We start from the raw sequence: 23491 nt of genomic DNA, 5'->3' as shown, positions 1-23491 counted from the left end.
ATACAAAGCTTTGAGGAAGGCAAAGGATTTTGAGGATTAGAATGAAGAAAATTTGAAAGTAAAGTTTGAAAAGTTAAGAAGAATGATATTTATAATTTCTCAGTGACGGTTCAAAGCCAGTAATGACCGACTATCGACTGACGCGCATTAAATGCTTGGGGAACGTGCCGACATGGCGTTTCAATTACCTTTGTTACTTACGTCATGGTGCTTATGTCATGATTTATCGAGGTGAAGTTCGACGGCTCAAATCATTTCTTGTCGTTACTCTCCAAAAAACGAGGGGACTACTTGTATATGGTCAAAATCGGGCTCGACCTTTTTATGATTAATCGAGAACGGGGGTGACAGGCCAAGATCCAACCCCATGTCATACCGAACTGTGATACGAAGTTAGATTGCCAAGCTCGAGATCCTAAGACCGATTAAGATCGAGACCTACCAAAATCAAAACCAACCGAGCTGGAGATCGACCAAGATCGGGACCGAATAAGATGGAGATCGAGGGAAGCTTACTGGGTCGAATAACGGAAAGATGAAATATCCGCTATCGGGCAAGGATCACGGCGTAAATCCCAACATGTATCAAGAAGAGACTGATTAATTAGTCAATTATGGAATTTTTTACTATATTTAGGAATGTACCAAGAATAGGATTCTCATACTATATAAAGGGGGTCTAACCAATTGTAAAGGGCATCATATTCACGTCACAAAAACAATACTCTCTTATTCTTAAGCTCTCAATATTTTCGTTATTGTGTTCATACTTTCCAGCGATATATACGCTTAATTCGAGGGCAATCTAGCTCAAGGATTAAAGCTATACATTTCGTTTAGTTTGCTCCATTTATATTTGCAGTTAATTCCATTATCAATTTACATTTTCTCTCAATTTGTGTTAAGTAAATCACGTGTCCTTAAAACCACAGTATAAATTCAATTGTTATCCGTTTTTAGGGTAAACACTAACAACTTCACAATTACAAGTTATTTTGTTGTACTTAGGACCTTTCAGAAAATTTTGCGGAAAAAAAATAAAAAATAAAAAACCTACGAAGAGAGAATAAAGATTATATTAGCAACAGCTCAACCACACTTTTTCAATGGTTGTAGTTGAACTGCCTTTGATTTTACATGCTATTTCCATTTCTGATCTTTTTTGTTTCTCCTCCTAAAGTATTATCATGATGGAAAATAGTATATTTTTTGCCGGCAACTATATCTTTTACAGGATGGAGCAGAAAAAATTCACCCTGCTTTACCAATGGTGAAACGAACTCTAGTTTGTACCAGATATGCTGTCAAGAAAAGCTTGTATTGATGGGTCCCTCCCAAGAAATTCAGATAACATTTCAATGGGGTCTTTTCCTCCTCCTGGGGCCAATACCTACCACAAAGAGAAAATGAAAAAAATTTAAAGTGCCAAGAAAGGAGAGCTTTCTCATGTCATTACTTAAGAAAATGAGCAATTCAGCAGGGAACTTAGGATGTGATCCTCCCTGATAGTTTCTGGAAACTGCATTCACTTTCTGAAAAAACATGAAGACTTCCTCAAGCTGAGTCGGCTATCATGAAACTAAAAGACCTATAAAAATTGATTTAAGTAAAACTCAATACTCGTAGCCAGAAAGGCCCTAATCTTTTGAGGGGCAGGGGCAGGGGCTTATACTTCAGCCGTAATTGGAGAATGGAGTAATTGCGTGCAGACAGGTTCTTTAGTGTGCAGTGAAATTTTAAGTTTCAAGTTTACTGACGATTGGGGAGCGGCGTCAAATTGATAGAAACATAGCTGAATGTGGATAGAGACAGCAGTCCTAGTGGCTAAGAGGGATTCATTCGGTTAGATGTAGAATTTGGAAATTGTAGTAACATAGTAGCATATGTCATATGCTGCAATAGTTGCAAATCTAGACTACCCTCAGGTTTTTTTTTTAGCAGTTATCCCCAAGGATTCCTGCCTCAGATAACCACAAAAAGCAAAGGCAAAATTACATCTCCAATTGCAAAAGCTAGTTCTGGTCTTTAAACATGCAAGAGAAAGAGCGATCTATCCATGTTAAGTTATTCGCTGGGATCACTTGGTACTAATCACTTAGGTTTTACGGGAAAACTAACCCATCCTTGCAGAGTCAGACATCATATGTGGTTAAGTATTGTCGATCTAAACATAAAGTTCAAGTGTAGCAAATGGAAAGTACAATCTCAGGGATGTACTTGGTACCTTATTCCTAAATTGCAAGCCTGCTTGCAGGTTGAAAATATCATCATGAAACTTCAACGCAAATATATCAGCAGCAAAGACCTAGGAAGAATTAATAAATTTGTCAAAACCATATTACCAAATAGAATATAAACACTCCAAACTGTACAGTAATTCTGCAATACTTCTGGCAAAGCTTAGCATGAGGTAGCTGATGATGCATTTAGCAAAAATAATAAAATACACCCTTCGCTTCATTTTACATGGCGATGTTTGACCGGGCATGGAGTTTAAGAAAGAAAGACTTCTGGCACATACCCAAAATAGCTCTTAAAACATGTAATCTTAAACATGCCATGACATTTCTATGGCTATAAGAGCAATGTTATTAAGAGTAAAATAAAAAGTTCAAAGCTAAGAGTTTCCAAAGAAAAGAGTGCCATATAAAATGAAATAGAGGTAGTAAATGGAGGAAAAAGAAAGCAAGTAACATAATCTATTAGGCTTTTATGGGCACATCCATGAATGACAAACTTGTCAAGTAAACAGATAAGAACGAGGATGAGCACAACCTCACTCCAGATGTGACTGTAGCAAGTGGCCTCATAGCCAATAGCAGTTCGTGGAAAACATGAAGCTGGGTTAATTCCTTCTAAAAGCGGTAAGCCTACCATAACCTGGAGAAATGGAGAAGAGCTTAGACACAATATATTAGGGTTCCTTCCAATAAACAACAGTGACAACATATACCTTCGGATAAAGATGCTTGAACAGCCCACTAATGTCAACATTCTCAGTAGAATGAATAATTTGATCGAATAGACCTGAAAAGATGAATGTCAACTCTTTAAAGTGACCCTCTTTAAGTGACACAGTCTAAGAGGTTTGTGCTTCCTTCTGGTACATTGACCAACCTTCAACTGTCCAAAATATTTGTTTCCTACATTTTGTCCCCGACTAATTTATTTTAAGCAGGATAACAGTCACTGGCTTCATTCTGAGTGGTAAGTGCAGCCCCCTCCCCCACCCCCCACACCCAAAAGAAAAATAAAATAAAAAGACATCTGCAGCAAAAACTTGAAACCCAAGATTTATTTGATGGTGTATATGATAGCATTCTAAAAATTCATGAGTCCTACCAAACCTTTAACTCAGAGATCGCTATTGCATATCTTATGCATATGTGAATTAAATATGCAACAGTTTTTACGGAGCAAAAGGTAAATTATACTTATCAATAATATAGCATTAGGGAATTGCATTTTTCACATAAGGTGCAGATTACAAAATATGCCTTTAGCTACAAGGGGAAACTGATGAAGTCCATAAACCAAATACTATTGCACCAGAGAAAAATGCAAACATGAGGCGTTCAGCTGATGAACTGTTGTTCGACAGTCTTCAAAGCACCTGCCGTCAAACCCAAACGAAGCACAGAGGAACGGTTTCCCGAATGTCTCTACCTTCCATTGTCCTTTTTTTTTTCATCTTCAGCGCCAAAAGCACTGTGATATGGTCATATCATTGTCACCTATTTCATTCACATATATTTAGGAACATATGCCACATTTCAGTTGCAGCTTTCCTGTACTGGAACAGGTGATTAACACTTCTCTACTCTTTTCACACATAAAAAACATCTGTTGCACATCATTATTTCTCCTTTCATCAGATTATCTTGGGTTAGGCAAGCTTCATTTGGAGAGACTCATCCAAAAGAGGAAACCCTTGGAGCTTGTAAGGAGATTTAAGTAAATTTGTCGTTTTTGGTTTAAGAACATCTGAATTAATCATTTTCTCACACCTCCCAAGCCCTCTCACACAATACATCCAATAAATGCAGCAAGCCATGCATCCAAGTATCCAACTATCCTGTAAATTTTTCCTCAGATTAATGCTCCAATTATTACAGTCCTGCAATGAGCAATTGTAGCATCTGGATTTACAGCTAAATTGAGATATCAGGGTTAGTCTCCTTCAAGAGTTTATTTCTAAGATAACAACCTTTCCAAAATCTTTTTCGACCATCTCCTACTTTTAAGTAGGTGTATATTTGGAATGCTGACCAAAGACTTCTATGTGTGTCCTCAGACCATATCCATGAGAGGGTTTGAGTTTGTCTTGTTGCACCAAGAGTGTTGTTTCCCATTTTTAGCACTTAAACCCTTCTCCAAGGTAAATCTTTGTCTTGACTATATCACAAAAACTATTTAAATAGCTCGTACCCTCTAATCTTAAGTTCCTTACACCAAGTCCATCCTTAGTTTAGACCTCTTTCACCTTCTCCTATTTGACCAATATCATTTTATCATCCCTTTTCCTCAGAGGAAGCCTTTTCATAGTCTATTCAGTTGGTTCTCCACTTTAGCAAGTAAGGAAACAAAGACATGGTATACATGGAAAGATTATCGAATAAACTATTTGCTAAAGTTGCTCTTTCTCACTTAGACAAATACCACATCTTCCAACTTGATAGTCTATCTGCAGCGCAGGAATTGGCGATATCGGCAAAGATGCATAGAAGGAAAGAAAGCGGCAAAAACAGGAAAAAGAAACGAAAGTGGAGTTAGGGCTTTTGGTGCAATGAAAGGTATTGTTTGGAATATAAGAAAATGTAAGGGACAACAAAGTAGGATACTTGGTATCCAAGGAGCTTTTAAGCAGAAAAAATACAAGTTAGGGTGCCAATTAATGATTTTTGGCTTGTTTTAGTTTAAAAGCACTTTTGGTGTTTATCAAACACCAAATTTAAGACAAAAAGTGCTTAAAAGCTCGTTTGACCAGCCTTTAAAGGGTGTTTGGATAAACTTAGAAGCTGGTTTTAAGCACCTTTTGGCTTATTTTAGTGTTTGGTAACACCAAAAGTGCTATTAAGCTAGATGTTTTTATGCCAAAACAAATCAAAAGCCATAAGCTGCACACTTCAACATGGCTTTTCAACTTTAAAGCTCCTTGTGTTTGATTAAGTATTTTACTTTGTTAACCCTTACAGTTTATTATACTCCCAAAAATACCCTTCACTACACCAAAACCCCTAAATCTACTCTCGTTTCTTTTCCTTCTTGTGTGCCTGTTCCTCTGCTTATTTCCATCTTTGCCTTTCCATATCCACCGGGTTCACCGCTGACATTGTATCTCGTCACTGTCATCCCATTCCTTTGCTGCCATATTTGACAAATACATTTGGATTTATTAGTTTCCTTACAAAAACATTTCTGAAACCCAGTAACTTTTATAGGATCAATGTGAAATCCAACTAAAAAAACCCAAAAGCAGACTGGTGGTGATTTTATATCTTTTGCCCGCATTTGGAGGCAGGGGAGCAAGGAAGGAGATCTATTTTACCAGCAAAATAGTTCCTTCAACACCAATTTTCTTTTGGCGTGAAGGGACAGTTGGGGAGGTAGGAAAGCCAAAGTAGCTATCGAAATTGACTTTTTGGACCTTCCGTGATTGATACACTATGTTTTGGTGGAATGAAGTGGTACAAGGTAAAGTGGAAGCGAAGAAGACGGCGTACCTGAAGTTATTGGGGAGCATAGGCGCGGAGGAGAGGCAAGCGTGCATGGAGAGGTATAAGCTAGCTAGGAAGGAAGCTAAGCTGGTGGCCACGGAGGCTAAGACTGCGGCGTATGGTCGTATGTACGAGGAACTGGGGGAAAAAGGCGGGGAGAAGAAGTTATTCCGGCTGGCCAAGTTGAGAGAGAGGAAAGCTCGAGATGTGGACCAAGTGAGATACACCAAGGACGAAGATGGTAGAGTATTGACGGAAGATGCCCAGATTAAGAGGAGATGGCAGACTTACTTTCATAAACTTCTGAATGAAGAAGGGAATCGAGATATTGTGCTAGGCGAATTGGAGCATTCCGAGAGTCACCGGGACTTTTGGTACTGAAGGCGTATCAAGGTTGAGGAGGTTGTGGGAGCTATCGTAAGATGAGTAGGGGTAGAGCGACCGGGCCAGACGAGATTCCGGTGAAATTTTGGAAGTGTGAGAGGAGAGCAGGTTTGGAGTGGTTGACTAGGTTGTTTAATGTTTTTAAGGCGAAGAGGACGCCGGATGAGTGGAGGTGGAGTACGGTAGTTCCATTGTATAAGAACAAAGGTGATATCCAGAGTTGTAACAATTATAGGAGTATCAAGTTACTGAGTCATACCATGAAAGTGTGGGAAAGGGTGGTTGAAGCGAGGGTGAGGATGACAGTGTCTGTATCCGATAACCAGTTCGGGTTCATGCCGGGTCGTTCTACTACAGAAGCTATACACCTTGTTAGGAGGTTGGTGGAACTGTACAGAGAGAGGAAGAAGGATCTACACATGGTGTTTATTGACCTAGAGAAAGCATATGACAAGGTTCCTAGAGAAGCTCTGTGGAGATACTTGGAGGCAAAAGGTGTGTCGGTTCCTTACATTATGGCAATTAAGGACATGTATGATAGGGCAAAGACTCGGGTTAGGACGGTAGGAGGCGACTTTGATCATTTTCCGGTTGTAATGGGGTTACACCAAGGTTCTGCGCTCGGTCCGTTCTCGTTCGCCCTGGTGATGGACGCGTTAACACACCATATTCAAAAGGAGGTGCCATGGTGAATGCTATTCGCCGATGATATAGTTCTGATTGATTAGTCGCGAGCCGGTGTTAACGAGAGGCTGGAGGTTTGGAGACAGGCTCTTGAGTCTAAGGGTTTCAAGTTGAGCAGGACGAAGACGGAATACCTGGATTGTAAGTTAAGCGCTGAGCCGGGGGAAGTGGACGCGGATGTGAGGCTTGAATCATAGGTCATCCCAAGTAGATGCAGCTCAAGTACCTTGGGTCGGTTATCCAGGGGGGAGGGGAGATCAACGAGGATGCCACACACCGTATTGGGGTAGGATGGATGAAGTGGAGGTTAGCATCTGGAGTCCTATGTGATAAAAGAGTGTCACTGATACTCAAAGGTAAGTTCTATAAAGCGGTGGTTAGACCGGCCATGATGTATGGGGCTGAATGTTGGCCTGTTAAGAACTCACATATCCAGAAGATGAAAGTGGCGGAAATGAGGATGTTGAGATAGATATGCAGGCACACTAGGATGGATAAGATTAGGAATGATGATAGTCAGGAGTAGGGGTGTTCATGGTTCGGTTTGGATCAATTTTTCCCTAAAAAGAAACCAAACCAAGTAAGTCGGTTTTTCAAATATTAGAACCAAACCAAACCAATTAAGTCGATTTTTTCTTGATTCGGTTTATGTCGGTTTTTCGGTTTTTTCGGTTATTTGTCGGTTTTTTCTTAAATATAAGACATACATTACCAAACACATATTTCGGCGACCACATTTTCAACGTAACACTATCAAATCAATTGCCCTTTGAGAAACCTATTATTTACCAAGATATATTGATGATAATTGAATCAAATAGTGATGAATAATTTAAGGACTCAATTAAAAATATATTATTTTTAACATGAAATAGATTCTTACACTTAACAAAAGAAAACTACCAATCAAACTAAAATGTAAAGGTAAAGACATGTACTAAAAGTGCAATCGATTAACATTTACTATAAAAAATTTGAAACTTTGTATAAAAGTATACATATATATATTATAGGTGTAATAATAAATTTAAAATAGCTACTCCTATATTCGGTTTGGTTCGATTTTTTTTTATTAAAACCAAAACCAAATCAAATTTGATCGGTTTTTAAATTTCAAAACCAAAACTAAACCAAAACAAAAAGTATAGGTTTTTTTGGTCGATTTGGTTTGGCGTTCGGTTTGGTTCGGGTTTTCGGATTTTTATGAACACCCCTATTCAGGAGAAGGCACATGTGGCTCCCATTGATGACAAGATCCGGGAAGCAAGGCTCAGATGGTTCGGGCATGTTCAGAGGAGAACCCTAGATGCTCCGGTGAGAAAATGTGAGCGGTTGGTTGTGGAGGGAACGAGAAGAGGTAGAGGGCGGCCTAAGAAGTATTGGGGAGAGGTGATCAGGCAGGATATGGCGAGGCTTCAGATTTCCGAGGACATGACACTTGATAGGAAGATGTGGAGGTCGAGTATTAGGGTTGTAGGTTAGGAGGTAGTTGAGTCTTTCCTTACTTCGTACCATTGTGAGACCAGTCTGATAGGGTTTTTGTCTAAGATAGCTAGTGGCAATATTGTGTCTTACTATTTCACTTTTCAGTGCACAACCTATTTACTAGCTATCGCTTTTGCTTTGCATCTTTCTTCTGGATTTCATGTTGTTCCTATTTTCTTATGATTTCTGTGGTGATACTAATATTGTCTCCTTTTTCTTTTTGTTTTCTTGAGCCGAGGGTCTTTTGGAACAGTCTCTTTACTCTTTCGGGGTAGGGGTAAGGTTTGCGTACACACTACCCTCCCAAGACCCCACTAGTAGGATTTTACTGGGTTGTTGTTGTTATTGATATCTTACTAAGAAAATTTAACCTTCAATTAATTGTAATGTGCATTTTAAGTCCGTCATGAACTAGACTCCGACCAGTTTCATGGTTTACTCTTAAAACATGTGAATATTAGTATTACATTATGTAATATGCCAAGTGGAGGCTATTTTAGTGCTTATGTTCCACATAGAAAGGTGACAGTTGCGAACAAACTATATCCCCCTAAATTTGCAGTAAAGAAATATCAATATAACCTCCATTTAGCATAGTAAATGTAGGCACGTGGTTCAATAGTTAATATTCTATTGAATTTGCGGGAGGCCATCAATCAAGAGAACAAAGTGGATATTTCAATTAAATGGAAGTTAAATATTGCTTAGTTAGATATCACGAGAACAACAACAAAATCTGACTGAAGGAACCAAAAGTGCAATTTCCCACGGAGGAAAGTGATGTTTGATCAAAAGATAAAGGCAAAAGTCCTTAAGCCAGGACTGAATGTGAAATAGGTGAGCTAGGATGACCTTACTTCTCTCGGATCATGCATGCATAAATTATTTCAAAATTAGGGGTGGCAATTTGAGTCAAAACCCATTTGACCCCGCCAACCGGCCCAAGGTTGGGTTGGTCATTGACCCACCCATTTGTTGAACTCAGCCAATCTTGACCTAACCCATTTCAGCCCATCTAAAGTTGAGCCGATTTTTAGCCCAAGTTGATCCATGAGTAACTTTGCTAAAATATATTAAAAATAATATTTTTTTTGTTTGATATGTTATATATGACCATAATAAAAGGAAAAAAAAAAGTCTTATTTGATAATTAAAAAATTCATAAGAACACAATAACATTAATTAAAGCTTGGTAAGAATTGGGCGGGTTGGGCTATGACCCAAATTTTAGCCCAACTTGACCTAGCCCATCTCAACCCAAGTTACTTTTGGGTGGGTCAATAACCCGCCCATTTATTGACTCACCCAATTTTAAACCGTCCAAAATTAGCCCAACTCGCCCATTTGACACCCCTAGTCAAAAGCAAAGAAATGTTTAGAAAAAACTGCAGATCAAACCTAGTGAAGTGCTGATAGAAGATCTGATAACACAAGGTAATGGGATCAGGGCCAGAAGGAGGACAAATCCAGAATGTTGAGCAAGTAGAGATGGCATACAGGTGTTTGTGATTCTTTTTATCAAATGACGTATAGTTATTTGTGATTATTCTTACATTGCACATTCTAAGACTATATCATAGAAATATGTGGGAAAGGAGTAAGCATATCATTGAAATTGTGGCAATTTAATAAGAGCATATCATTCAAATAGTGGCAATTTAATAAGGTATGCATGACTAGGGAAAACACAAGTTTTGAAACTTTGCAGCAGAAAGTGATCTGATGAAGATTACCAATTTTAGTATCTAAAAGGACCCAAAAGAACAGAATAGGTTATCCCTTCATGGATTAGAAGAAGAACCAGTAAATTGCTAAGTTTTAAACAAGCTAATAGAAAGACTTACAATAAAAGATCTCCTGTTTTAATTTCAGTGCTGAGAAGGAGCATCGCCATTTCTTAAGCGATTTACAAAGTTCATCTTTGATGGGCTTTGTGATATCCTACAAAAGGTAAGTGATGCCGATAGAGTATAAATATTATCAAACTATCTAAAAAAGAACGATTACCAAGTTTGTTGGCAATAACATCAGGTCAAGCATAGTTTCTGATTTGAAGCCAATGTATCAAACTTGAAATTTATTGGTTAAACTAGCATGAAGGTTAACATAAGCAAGTAAAAAAGCAAATGCATTCCTTCAAAGTAACTGTTTTTCTTCCTTCTCTTTTTTTTTTTTTTTTTTTTTTGAATGGTAAATGCTACTCAAAAGAACATTTCTTGCAACAGAGAGAACAGATGGAAGAGCAAAGAAAAGCAGAATAGTAGCAAGTCTGAATATCTGACGTATTTTAAGTCTCATCTTACTGGAAGCATAGAGAATGGATAGAAAGTACAGTGGAAGTATGGATCACCTGATGAAAACCAGAGATCAGCCTCAAAGAGAGGCTTTCATAGCACCTGGCACGAATAATTCAAACTTATAATACCATAAGCTAACGACACAGGGATCAATTTAAAGGGCAAAGTGTTAAACACATACCAATTCTCCATCAAAAGGGCAGGAATCTCCACAAAATCAGGATCCAGGCGCAGCCCCGAGAATTTGGCAAATGATGCACAGTTGCAAATGTGATGTATCTGAAGCAAATACATCAGTGAGAACACACTTAGCTGTTCCAAAAATTAACCCGGTGTGTGGATGAGATTTTACATAGAGAAGTACATAAGGTAAACTTTATCAATATGGGTACCACAGCTGAATGATAAGCATCTACAAAGTGGTTGCCCAACATATTTTAGCCAAATAGCAGGAATAAATACAGACATGAATTAATCCTCGAGTTAGGTCTCCTTTCGACCATAAACAAAGCGACTCTACTTTTCAATTTAGTAATCGAGAAATTCCAAAGGGCGAACTAGCGCATTGTTCGAAACTCGGGGGATAATGAGCTCGTACCAATACCCTTCTCTACTTAAATACCACACTTTTGTCTCTGACAGGTTTCGAACATGTGATGTGCAAAGTGACATTACTTGTATCATAAAATTATTCATGGAAGAGCATTTGATTTTAATCTTTAATAATGGTAGAAGCTAATTTCTCTATTCATGAATATGAAAGGAATTCGTACCGTTACAAGAAATCAAAACAAATGAAAGAGAATATTAAATGATGTGCTACATGTATTGATCTAGTAAATGTATTTAGACTATATTTACAACTAATATTCTATAATACTCCCCCTCGAGTTGGAGCGTAGATGTTGACCCTGCCCAACTTGCTCCAAAGATAATTAACTCGAGTTCTATTCAGCGAATTTGTGAATAAAATAAGCTAGTTGCTCTCCAGTCTTTACATAACTAGTGGAAATCAGGTACTCCTGAATCTTCTCACGAATAAAGTGACAATCAACCTCGATATGTTTGATTCTTTCATGATATACTGGATCGAGGCGATATGCAGAGCGACTTGATTATCACACCAGAATTTTGCTGGTATAGGGTAGTTCAACTCAATTTCTATCAAATGGTTATGTATTCACATAATCTCACTCGTGGCCTGTGCCATAGCTCTGTACTCGGATTCTGCACTTGACCGAGATACAACATTTTGTTTCTTACTCCTCCATGATATAAAATTTCCACCAACAAAGACACAATAACTGATAGTCTAAGTTGCTCTGACACGGCAATTTAGGTGTCGCACCTGTGTCGACACGACACTAGCATGGGTGTGCGCATGGGATCTGTACCGGATTTGGTCAAACAATTTTGGATACTTTGACCACAACGATGGAAAAATTCGAGACGAGATACAATTTGATTCGGAAATCAGAACCAAAACTAGGGTAAATTTGAAGAAATTAGCATATCTTATCTAGGAAATCAATCCTTTACTTATCTACAACTTGAAAATAAAAAATAAATCCACACTTTACAAGCTATACGTAAGTATTCCATAAAAATTCTCATAATTTAGAGATACTTTTCTATTTTTATTTTTTTGAATCAGTTTTAGTTAGATCCTCGCAAACGTATCCGTACTAGGATCTGTATCCCTAATATTAGAATTTACATCTTGAAGGATCCGACCTCTAGATCTGCACCCGTATCAAAGACCTGCACCCGTATCCGAGCAGCTTAGCCGGTAGTAAACCTTCTACCAATTTTAGATCCAACCCAATCAACATTTGCAAACCACCCAATGTAAATAATTAGACCCATTTAATTTATACTGTGTAATTTTGGATAATGCTGGAACTATTCTAGTCACGGAAGCTTTATCATCAGACATTTTAACTGATATTTAGTCAACTGATGAATAAAAGTAAAAAAATGAACAATCTGACACCCAAAATTGGTTGACAAGAGCAAGACGTGAATGATACCGAATAAACAGCACACACACAAAATAATAGCAATCCGACACCCAAACAGAATCTGATAGTTGTAGAAGCACAAAACAAATTACCAAATTGACTGTCTTAGAAGTATAGGGAAAAATAAAGCCAATCTGGACGTGAAGAATAAACTCCAAACAGTGTTTTAACACCAAGAAAAACACATGGTATATGCTAGAATTGATGAGGTGATGCCGGAGTGTGAGAGGCAGTCGCGAGGTGGTGTGTGTGACTCACTCGATGCCTACCCTGTCGCCGGGAAAAAATTCTCAGCATGAATTGAGCCCTAGCAGCTCTGATACCATGTAATTCAATGGTAGAAGTTGATTTCTCTATTCATAAATATGAAAGGAATTTATACAGTTACAAGAAATCTATCTAAGGAAAGAAATCAAAACAAATAAAAAAGAATATTACAAGATCTGCTAAATGTATCTAGAATGATCTAGTAAATGTATTAAGACTATATTTATAGCTAATATTCTATAACATAATCCTTTTGGTCCTTGAACTTCAACTATGCATTGGCAACTAGAATTCTATGTGCCAGAAGGTGGATGTCATTTGATGTAGTGATGCCATTACATAAGGGCAAAAGGAAATCAACCCATATGATAGGGGGGAAAAGGAGGATAAGAAAAGAAAGGAGACGAACACTTGTTAGATCTGCATCTTGTCCCTTACTTGACTTGTCTTAGCAGAGAACTAGAAAGAGAACAAGAATTCTTTTTACCTTGATAAAGGTGGTGTGTGGTCCAACTTATGCACACTATCTACCAGGTATTCACTATCTTCAGCCACCACGAGTATCGGTAACTCCGTTCACAAAGACTTAATAGATGGAGAGAATAGCATTTTTGCCTCTGCTAGGTTTTGTACAGTTAAATATAGCAACAATTCATACTATGTAAATATAGAAGGATACCCAAATCCTGTAATTAGGTAATTAGGAGATTTTGTAGGCCTGTAATTATAGCATTTCCTTATTTGTATTTCATGCGAAGGTTATTTAAACCCAACAGCTTGAGCTTTAAGGGAATAATCAAGCAATCTATTCTACGAATTCTTTCTTCTCTTCTTGTCTTGACATGGTATAGAGCCAGGCTCTTCGCCAATTTATTGTTTACCCAATGTTGGGTCCCCATCTTATATTGTCAACACTCTAGATGTCCAGTCCCGGGCATGTTGGTGGTGAGAGTGTTGAGTCCCACATTGGCTGTGGAAAGCAAAATTGAACTCCTTATATGATCTTGGCAATTCATATCCCATAAGCTAGCTTTTTGGTTGAGTTAGGCCGAAGGTCTATTTCTTTATCAATTATATGTGAAAAAGTTGTGATCAAAGAAAAAGCTATTTCACTTCCAAGATAGTAATATTATCATATAAAATGGAACAAATGGAATATTCTATATTTTTTTGTTGTTATACACAAATGAAGTACTATATTACGATAAGAAATAATACAGTATACTATTATCATTTACATTCTTACATGTTCTTACTAAAACAATAGTATCAAAAGTTAACACAACAAAACAACACTGAGGAAAAATTGAGACAATTGGGATTATTGGAGGAAGTTTAATATTGGCTATATGCAATAAACTAATTGAAAATTTGGTATGGACTTTAAATTATTAACGAATACGAAACCATTAGCACCCAAAGGAGAAGCTCTAATCGGGAACCGAAATGAGTTGTGTAGGCTAGAGAATAGGAAGGGGGTTAGAAAAAGGATAAATGGAAGGGGAAAAAAAGAACAGAAAAGAGAGAAGTGATTGTTAATGATGTTAGTTGTTGTCTTGTTTTTGGTTCTAGCTTTGCCTTTAAAATAGGTCCTGTTATGAATGCACATCACATTGCAGCTCCAAAAGGGACCAGCGTGGCCGTGAGCAAATGCAAATAAAATTTTAAGGACCAAAGATGCAAAATCTGACTTAGAGGACAGAAGAGTTTTGGGGCTTCTGTGGTTAGCCATTCAATTTTTGTTACAGCTCAAGTCTATGGTACGTACTGTTCCCTTTGGCCCAACTGACCTCATGGATTGGCCTCTTTGGTTACATCACATTGAGCTAACAAGCAGGTGTACCATGTGTTTGTGATCTGTCTTATATAGCACATCACTTTTGTGTCCCTTTCCAGTGCAGGATAGGTGTCATGCATTCCATCTTTATTAGTCTGTTAGCCTACAGTCTGTTGGTCCTTCTCCTTAACACGTCCTTATCACCCTGCTCCTTCATGGGCATCACATGCACCCATCTGAAGAACTCAGCGTCCTTGTAGAGGTTTGTCCCATTATCGTACCCATAGTACATATTGTTCGCATTAACCAAAAAGATGTCACAAATTTGTGTCTTAAGTTACTCCATATCGAGCCGAAAAGCCTGGGTACCACGTGAACTTTTATTCAGCAGAGAAATCTCCGAGGACCAGAGGTGGATGATTGGAAACTCGGTGGATAATGGGTCTGCCCCTCTATCCTTCTCCACTTAAATACCTAACTTTTGTTTGCGGCAGATGTGCGCCTAATTCACACATTGGCATACCATGAACTTGTGCTTTGTTTTTTATAGTACATCACTTTTCTCTCTCTTTCTAATGTGTGATTTGTCTAAGATGTCAAATGCACCTCTTCTTAGGGAGCTTTCTAACCTGGAATCCTGTCAGTCATTCTCCTTTGACCCGCCCCCATCAGTCCTCCCTCATTCATGGCGTCACAATTTTACACATGATACTTTTTACTCCACCAAACACATACAATTAAGAATAAGATAAGCATTTCTCTCTAGAAGTCTTCCAGTAAGCTTTAACAAGATAATGTCAAAGGTACGGCTCTATAGTTCTCCTTCATGGCAATATATACAATAAAGTTTCATGGCATCATACTTCAATTCTTTGGTTGAAGCACGGCCTTCATTTTTTAACAAGTTCAGATCAGGCGATTAATCACATCTGACAATTTTTTCTTGTTACCACTTTCCGAGCTGCAGACAATCCTTATATGTAACGAAGGCAGCTCGATAATGATTTCAACATGGATTCGACCCGAACTAAACCATTTTTCAAGGGACTGGCAGTCACTTGGATTAATTCCAGTGCACCCCTTGACTAACAAGTTGTGAAGCTGGCAATGGCTCTTAGCCAGTGCCCCACAAGGTTTTTCCTCAAAATTGAAATTATTAGACAAAACAATAATCGCAAGATTGGCTAAGAAAAAAGGACATACTAGTATTTAATTGGAAGGGAGGTGCCAGGTGACATTGCTCTCCAATTGTATTATAACTTGACATGAGAGATAACTGGAATTCAGACTAGTGTTCTAATTTTTCACTAGGCATGAAAGGAAAGTCACATACCACATGACCAAATTCATGGAAAAGATTCACCACTTCAGGGAATTGCAACAACCCAGGGTGACCATCAACTTTCTTTTCAAATTGAGAAACAAGTAGTGCCACAGGAATCTGGATCCAAGGAAATTTCGTTAGTGAAAATCTAAAAACTAGAATCAGGCAAATGATACATCCAGCAGTTACCTGTCTTGAACCATTATTTAGTAAACCATTCTGAAGAGCTACGACACAGGTGTGCGCATATTTACCGACTCTGTTAAAATTGCAACGAATTTTCAGTATTCTACAATAAAGTTGATAAAGGAAGCACATTGAACTTGAAGAAGAATAATCGAGCTGGGATAACCTGGAGTATAGATCTAGGTAAAAATAACCAACAAGTCCTTTAGAACTTAGATCTGAAGTTGAAAATAGCTGCACATCTGGATGCCAAACCTCAGCACCTTCAACTTCCTTGAAATCTAAGCCTAATATTAAATAAATTATTATTATTATTATTACATTATTGTGCTATGAGTAAGGGAAAAAGGATCAAAGACAGCACCAAACACAATTCGGGGTGATTACCAAATAAGTCTTGGCAGATTTTGAAGATGCCGGACAAAACCAAATTGATAGGGAAGTACTGTTTAATTACTCCAAAATTCATATGGAATTGTTGATCTTTGACTCTTTTGACGTAGTATGGAAGATCCTCCATGCCGAAAGGACATTCGCCTTCCTCTTTCTTCTACATTACCAGAACACAAGAATCTTCAAGAGGTGAAGCATATAGGTGAAACAGACCAAACATAAGCTAAAGTGTCAACATACAGGAAATTCGAAGTTACCTTTAATGCTTTAACCATCGAAAGTTCCCTGTAGGCTAAATCATTTAAGCTAGCAGAGAGACTCTCCAAGAACTCAAACACCTAATAAGTTTGAAAATCAAGAGAAACGGCAGACCAAAATTCATTTTGCAAACTTGTAATAAACATTCCAAATATATAAAACATAAATTGTTACTCTTTGCATATAGTGGAAATGATAGATATTCAGCACCTCTTAACATTTTGTGCATAATCCTTCTCTTTTTTTATAGTAGTGGTTAGAACTATTAAAAGGAAAGAAAGGGTAATGACGGAATAGAGTAAAGAGAGACATGTATTCCTAGGAGCCAAGGGAGTTGTGTATTCTTCTTGAGGGCAAATTATTCAAGTTCTGTAAAGAATATCAACCAACAATGAATTCTGCACCAACCTTAGAGGAAGACTTTGCCATTCTAACATCAGTGGCATAGTCAGCATAATTTGCAAAGCCAAGCAATCTAGCAAGCTTGTGCCGCAACTGAATCTGAAATTGTACAAGAAACATGAATATTAACTGGAATTTGAATAGGAGGAGAAGACAGCATATTAGTACATTGGTCAGTCAATCTGCATCCATCAGGAACTTAAGCGTACAGTAAGTTCATCTTAATCATCAGCATTTTCTGTGAAAACAATATTCTCCACAGACAACCAAAACAATCGAAGTAAAAGCTCATAGTACATTCAGTTCTCAATATAATAGAACTCCTAAGAGTATCAAGTATCATGTCAACTTCTTTTTCTATGCAAATGCTCAGAAACTGCAAACTTTTGGGCATTCATACCAGCTTTTCAAGGATAGTAACATTGGCTTCACATCTGCGCCCATAGGAAATAGAAACAGCTCTTCTGGTTGATCCCACCTTCAAAGACAGAGAATTTCTATATCACAAATGTTTAGGATGGTTATCAAGGAGACAGACATAGAACTTTCAGAAGTAACATTTTTGCATAAAATAAGACCTTATTTCAAGATGTACATTGAAGAGATAATTAAAGACTGAAGCAATAAAAAAATAAATACAGGGTGAGGTATTTCTGTCAGGAACTTGAATTTTGAGCAAGAATTTAACAGCACCGCATAAACCCAGCTTGGCTCAAGATAAGTAATCGAATTTGCTCCCAAAATGGGTCCAACAACCAGCTTAAGTCCACAAATGGGCTGCTCTTTTTTTTTTTTTTTTTGGGGGGGGTTACAAAAAAGGAGAGTTTGCAGCTTTCAACGACCTATATTTTGATTGGACACGACTGACGGCTATTTAGGCCTAATTAAGTACAGGTCGTTGGATATTACTAAAATCTACTACCTTTAAGATTAAAGGTAGATTTTTGTAAATGTCCAATGACCTATATAAAAAATATAACGCCCACCCAGCCACGAACGAAACACAAAAACGCCAAAAGTTTGCCCCTTCTCGCAGTAAAAACCGGCAATCTCCCCATTTCTAAGCCCCAAGCTCTCGGTTTCTGAACCAGATACCCATCATCCACGATGTATAGATGGGAAGTTCTAGTGTCATGTTTGTGCCCCTCCTCTACAGTCGTGTCATACAGTGCTTATACAAATCTAGGTTCTGTGTGATGTACGCTTTTGGCCGTATACAATTTGATTGACGGTTGATCATGGTGCTTTTAAAGCGTCGGCACCCAGAGACATACATTCTAGGCAACTACCACACTAGAAGACATTGAGCTAATTTAAAGGCTTCCTGTAGATGTCCATAGTCCACACTGTTGGGAGGGGTTGTGGGGTACCAAGGTGGCGAGATGAGATGAAGCATTTGACAGACTTTCACCCCATTGCTAATTCGTTAAAAGGGTGGCAGATTGGCACATATCTGATTAAGACCTACTTTGACTAGGCAGCAGATATTACTATGGATGCTCCCGACGAGGTAGTGCAGCAGGGATGCCAGCGTACATAGTATGCATGTAATATATGCATTTACATGTTTCATGCTACACCAAAAACAAAACAAAAATTAGCCTTAATCTAGAGAATCAAATTAGCAGTATCTTCAAAGCATCTTTTATTTCTCTCAAGCCATATAGTCCACTGAAAATGTTGGTTTATGTTTAGTCAACAATGGCATGCTGAAAATGTTGGTTTATGTTTAGTCAACAATGGCATGCCAATTGGAAGAGTTGGTGGAAAGAGTTGGTGTGGATGCTAGGAGGAAGCTTCCTCCTTTGATGTCACCCATGACATCAAGAGGAGGTAGTTTGATGTCACCAATGACATCAAGAGGAGGTCTTTACCTCTATAAATAGATGCACTCCTTCACTTGTAGAAATCATCCCAAAATAATACAATACAATACATTGTAGTGAGTAGAGAGTTAAGAGAGAAATTCTCTTAAGTGTAATTGGGAAATCTCCCCTTCCTTTGTTAATATTAAAAAGGGCAATTGTTCTCTGGTGGACGTAGGATTATTTTGATCTGAACCACGTTAAATCTTGTGTTCTTTCTTTTACGTTTCCGCTAACAATTGGTATCAGAGCGACAGGATTCTTTAACGATCCAAGGAGAAAGAACAAGCAAATATGAGTTCCATGAAGTTTGAAATTGATAGATTCAATGGACGCAACAACTTCAATATCTGGAAGATCCAGATGATGGCGTTACTGCGGAGGGAAGGTTCAATCCATGCTATTGACGGAAAGTATCCTACGGATATATCAGCTCCCGACAAGGAGAAGATTGAAGGGGATGCATTGAGTGCAATCCAACTATCCCTTGCACCTAACGTGCTTTGTGAAGTGAGTACGGGTACCGAAGAGACGGCCAAACAGTTGTGGGAAAAGCTAGAAGGGCTATACCAAGACCGATTAGTGACAACAAGAATGTTGTTACAACGGCGTCTTCACACATTTAAGATGGGGTCAGGTACTTCGTTACAAGATCATTTAGATGCGTTTAATAAACTTGTCATGGACTTACAGATTGCAGGAATTAAAAGGGAGGAGGAGACGCTTGCATGTGCTTTGCTATTTTCATTGACTTCAGGATATCGTGATATTGAGAATTCAATGATGTATAGCAAGGAGCCTATCAAGCTTGAGCAAGTGCGGTAGGCACTTAACTCTAGTGATGTGCGGAGGCACATTGAAGGAGATAGAGATGACCAGGCAAGTGGCCTCTTTGTAAGAGGCCGGACTAGCCAACAGGGAAAGACCAAATCAAAGCACAGATCAAAGTCTCGTGTGAACAAGAAGAATACAGAGTGTTGGGGTTGTGGCAAGAAGGGGCACTTTGAACGGGATTGCCCAATGTCAAAGTCCAAGGAAAAGGCGAGTGCATCTACAGTTGAACAGATACATAATTTTGATAATGATTATGTACTAACAACATCGTGTAATAATAATAGTAGTTATGAAAACAAATGGGTGTTAGACTCTGCTTGTACTCTGCATATGACGTTCCGAAAAGACTGGTTTAGCAGCTACGAGAAAAGTGGAGGAACCGTAGTAATGGGCAATAATGCAACTTGTGCAATAGTTGGCATTGGCTCAGTTCGGGTTCGCTGCCATGATGGAATCGTGAGGACTATTACACAAGTCCGTCATGTTCCTGATCTGAAGAAGAATTTGATCTCCTTGGGTACTCTGGATGAACAAGGCTACAGGTACATGAGCGAAGCAGGAACTATGAAGGTGACTAAAGGTTCTTTAGTCATGCTGAAAGGCAAGCTGAAGAACGGTCTTTACACATTGGCCGGAAGCACCATTGTTGGCTCTGCAAATGCATCTACAGTGCAGTTATCTAATGATGACAAGGCAAGACTATGGCACATGAGACTAGGTCATATGAGCGCACGTGGACTGGAGATGTTGAGCAATCGTAAACTTTTGGAAGGTGAGAAGATCAGCACGCTTGACTTCTGTGAGCACTGCGTTCTAGGGAAGCAGAAGAAGGTCAGCTTCAGCACTGGCAAACACAAGACAAGAGGAGTGCTAGACTACATCCATTCAGATTTATGGGGTCCTTCTAAACTTCCATCGAAGGGCGGAAAGAGGTATCTTCTCATTTTTATTAATGATTTCTCACGAAAGGTTTGGGTGTATTTTTTTAAGGCAAAAAGTGATGCTTTTGAAGCATTTAAAGAGTGGAAGATTTTGATTGAAAATCAAATGGAGCGGAAAATCAAGTATCTTCGCACAGACAATGGCTTGGAGTTTTGCAATGAAGAGTTTAATGAATTCTACAAGGTTCATGGGATCTCAAGACATAGGATTGTCAGGCATACCCCACAGCAGAATGGAGTTGCCGAGAGAATGAACAGAACTCTTCTTGAAAAGGCTCGTTGTATGCTCCTACAAGCTAAAATGTCCAAAGTATTTTGGGGTGAAGCAGTTCACACTGCTGCTCATATTATCAATCGATCTCCAGCATCGGCAATTGACTTTAAGACTCCGAATGAGGTATGGTCAGGTGAACCCTCTAACTATTCATACTTACGAGTATTTGGGTGTCCAGCTTATTATCACGTTAATGAAGGAAAACTTGAACCAAGGGCTAAGAAGGCCATATTCGTAGGGTATGTGGATGGAGTAAAAGGGTACAAACTTTGGTGTTTGTCTTTACTCAAATTTATAGTTAGTAGAGATGTCACCTTCGATGAATCCTCTATACTTGATCCCCGTAAAGTTTCCGTGGAGTTTTCAGGAAACAAGAACAACGAGCAGGTGGAGCTTCCGGTGGAGCTTGCCAAGGAAAAGGATCAAGAGACTCAGGTTAAAGATGAGTCAGAAGATGTAGGGGTTCAAGAACTTGTTGTCAATGAACCATACACAATTGCGAAGGGGAGGGAGAAGAGGCAGACACGAGAACCGGAACGCCTTATAAATCAAGCAAACTTGATTGCATATGCGTTCGTAGCTGCACAAGAAGAGATTAAAGATCTGGAGCCCTCCTCGTATATTGAAGCAACTTCTTGCAAGGATGCCGCACAATGGCGGTTAGCCATGACTGAAGAGATGGAGTCTCTTCACAAGAATCAGACATGGGTCTTAGTGAAAAGACAAAAGGGGAAGAGGACAGTTGGATGCAAGTGGGTCTACCGAAAGAAAGAGGGAATTCCTGAAGTGGAAGATGCTAGGTTCAAGGCGAGATTGGTTGCAAAAGGTTTCAGCCAAAAGGAGGGAATTGACTACAATGAGATTTTCTCTCCGGTCGTGAAGCATAGCTCAATTCGCGTGCTACTAGCATTGGTTGCACAATTTGACTTGGAGCTTCAACAGCTTGATGTCAAAACTGCTTTCTTACACGGTGATCTAGAAGAGACAATCTATATGGATCAACCTGAAGGTTTCCTAGCTGAGGGAAAAGAAGATCACGTATGCCAACTAAAGAAGTCTTTGTATGGTTTGAAGCAATCCCCTAGACAGTGGTACAAGAGGTATGATGCATTCATGACTACACATGAATTCTTAAGGAGTGCATTTGATAGTTGTGTGTATCACAAGAAGATGTCTGGTAACTCAATGATTTATTTACTGTTGTATGTTGATGATATGCTTATTGCTGCTAACAACATTACAGAGATAAATGCTTTGAAGAAACTATTGAGTAAGGAATTTGACATGAAGGATTTAGGAGCTGCAAAGAAAATCCTTGGTATGGAGATTTCAAGAGAAGACGATGTTGTACATCTTTCTTAGAAGAGGTATATTGAAAGGGTTCTCGAGAGATTCAATATGCAAACGTGCAAGCCTGTAAGTACACCATTAGCTCCTCATTTTAAACTTTCAGAGTCACAAATGCCTCAGTCTGAGGATGAGGTGGAGCATATGTCAAAGATTCCTTATGCCAGTGCAGTTGGTAGTATTATGTATGCTATGGTATGCACACGTCCAGATATTGCTCAATCTGTAAGTGTGGTAAGTAGATACATGTCCAACCCAGGAAAGAGGCATTGGGAAGCTGTCAAGTGGATATTGAGATATCTCAAAGGAGCTTCTGGTGTTGGTCTTACCTTTCGAAAAAGTGGTACAGGTATTTCAATTCTCGGTTATGTGGATTCTGACTATGCAGGAGATCTTGACAGAAGAAGGTCCACAACTGGATACATCTTTACCCTCGTTGGCAGTGCCGTCAGTTGGAAGTCGACTTTGCAGTCGATTGTCGCTTTGTCTACGACAGAAGCAGAATACATGGCAGCAGCGGAGGCGGTAAAGGAAGCTATCTGGTTGAAAAGTTTAGTAGCGAAATTGAGTTTGGTTCAGCTGGAATCAACTCTTAGATGTGATAGTCAGAGTGTTATTCATCTAATGAAAAATCAGAGATTTCATGAGCGCACTAAACACATTGATGTCAGATTTCATTTTATTCGAGATGTTATTGATGAGGGAACTATCAAGGTCGTGAAGGTTATCACAGACGATAATGCTGCAGACATGTTGACCAAGATAGTCCCGCTCGCTAAGTTTGCACACTGCAAGGACTTGGCGGGGGTGTGCATCAACTGATGCAACTCCGAAGAGAACAGTTGCTAGGTGGAGGTGGTATGTTCAACAATGGTTTGATTCTTCTTGTTTCTTACAACGGGGTTGCCCAGTAAGCTTAGAAGTTTTGGCCAGAGTTGTTCACACGCTCGAAATGCAAACCAAGGTGGAGATTGAAAATGTTGGTTTATGTTTAGTCAACAATGGCATGCTGAAAATGTTGGTTTATGTTTAGTT

At 38.8% G+C, this 23491-nt stretch overlaps 1 protein-coding gene across 4 annotated transcripts in view; it reads right to left on the bottom strand.

The window, feature by feature from the left end:
* Positions 1-1061: 1061 nt before the first annotated feature.
* The window catches only part of LOC107776157 (putative thimet oligopeptidase), a 45610-nt gene continuing 23180 nt past the window's right edge, over positions 1062-23491 (bottom strand). For 3 of the 4 annotated variants that reach the window (XM_075233060.1, XM_075233062.1, XM_075233063.1), the window contains 14 exons: positions 17596-17673; positions 17202-17294; positions 16793-16873; positions 16530-16692; positions 16309-16429; positions 16146-16215; positions 15966-16073; positions 10749-10846; positions 10621-10666; positions 10115-10211; positions 2954-3027; positions 2776-2880; positions 2225-2305; positions 1062-1390 (listed from right to left, as the gene is read on the bottom strand). In XM_075233060.1, coding sequence (XP_075089161.1) covers positions 1283-1390; positions 2225-2305; positions 2776-2880; positions 2954-3027; positions 10115-10211; positions 10621-10666; positions 10749-10846; positions 15966-16073; positions 16146-16215; positions 16309-16429; positions 16530-16692; positions 16793-16873; positions 17202-17294; positions 17596-17673 — 1323 coding nt within the window. In that variant the 3' untranslated portion in view covers positions 1062-1282. Of the gene's footprint in view, positions 1391-1454; positions 1589-2224; positions 2306-2775; positions 2881-2953; positions 3028-10114; positions 10212-10620; positions 10667-10748; positions 10847-15965; positions 16074-16145; positions 16216-16308; positions 16430-16529; positions 16693-16792; positions 16874-17201; positions 17295-17595; positions 17674-23491 lie in introns of those variants that run through there. The other variant, XM_075233061.1, reaches the window with a different exon arrangement.

Source organism: Nicotiana tabacum, chromosome 16, assembly GCF_000715075.1.
Source record: "Nicotiana tabacum cultivar K326 chromosome 16, ASM71507v2, whole genome shotgun sequence".
In the NCBI taxonomy this organism is placed as follows: Eukaryota; Viridiplantae; Streptophyta; class Magnoliopsida; order Solanales; family Solanaceae; genus Nicotiana; species Nicotiana tabacum.
The sequence above is the reverse complement of the archived record's forward strand: the minus strand, read 5'-3'. Positions and strand labels throughout refer to the sequence as shown.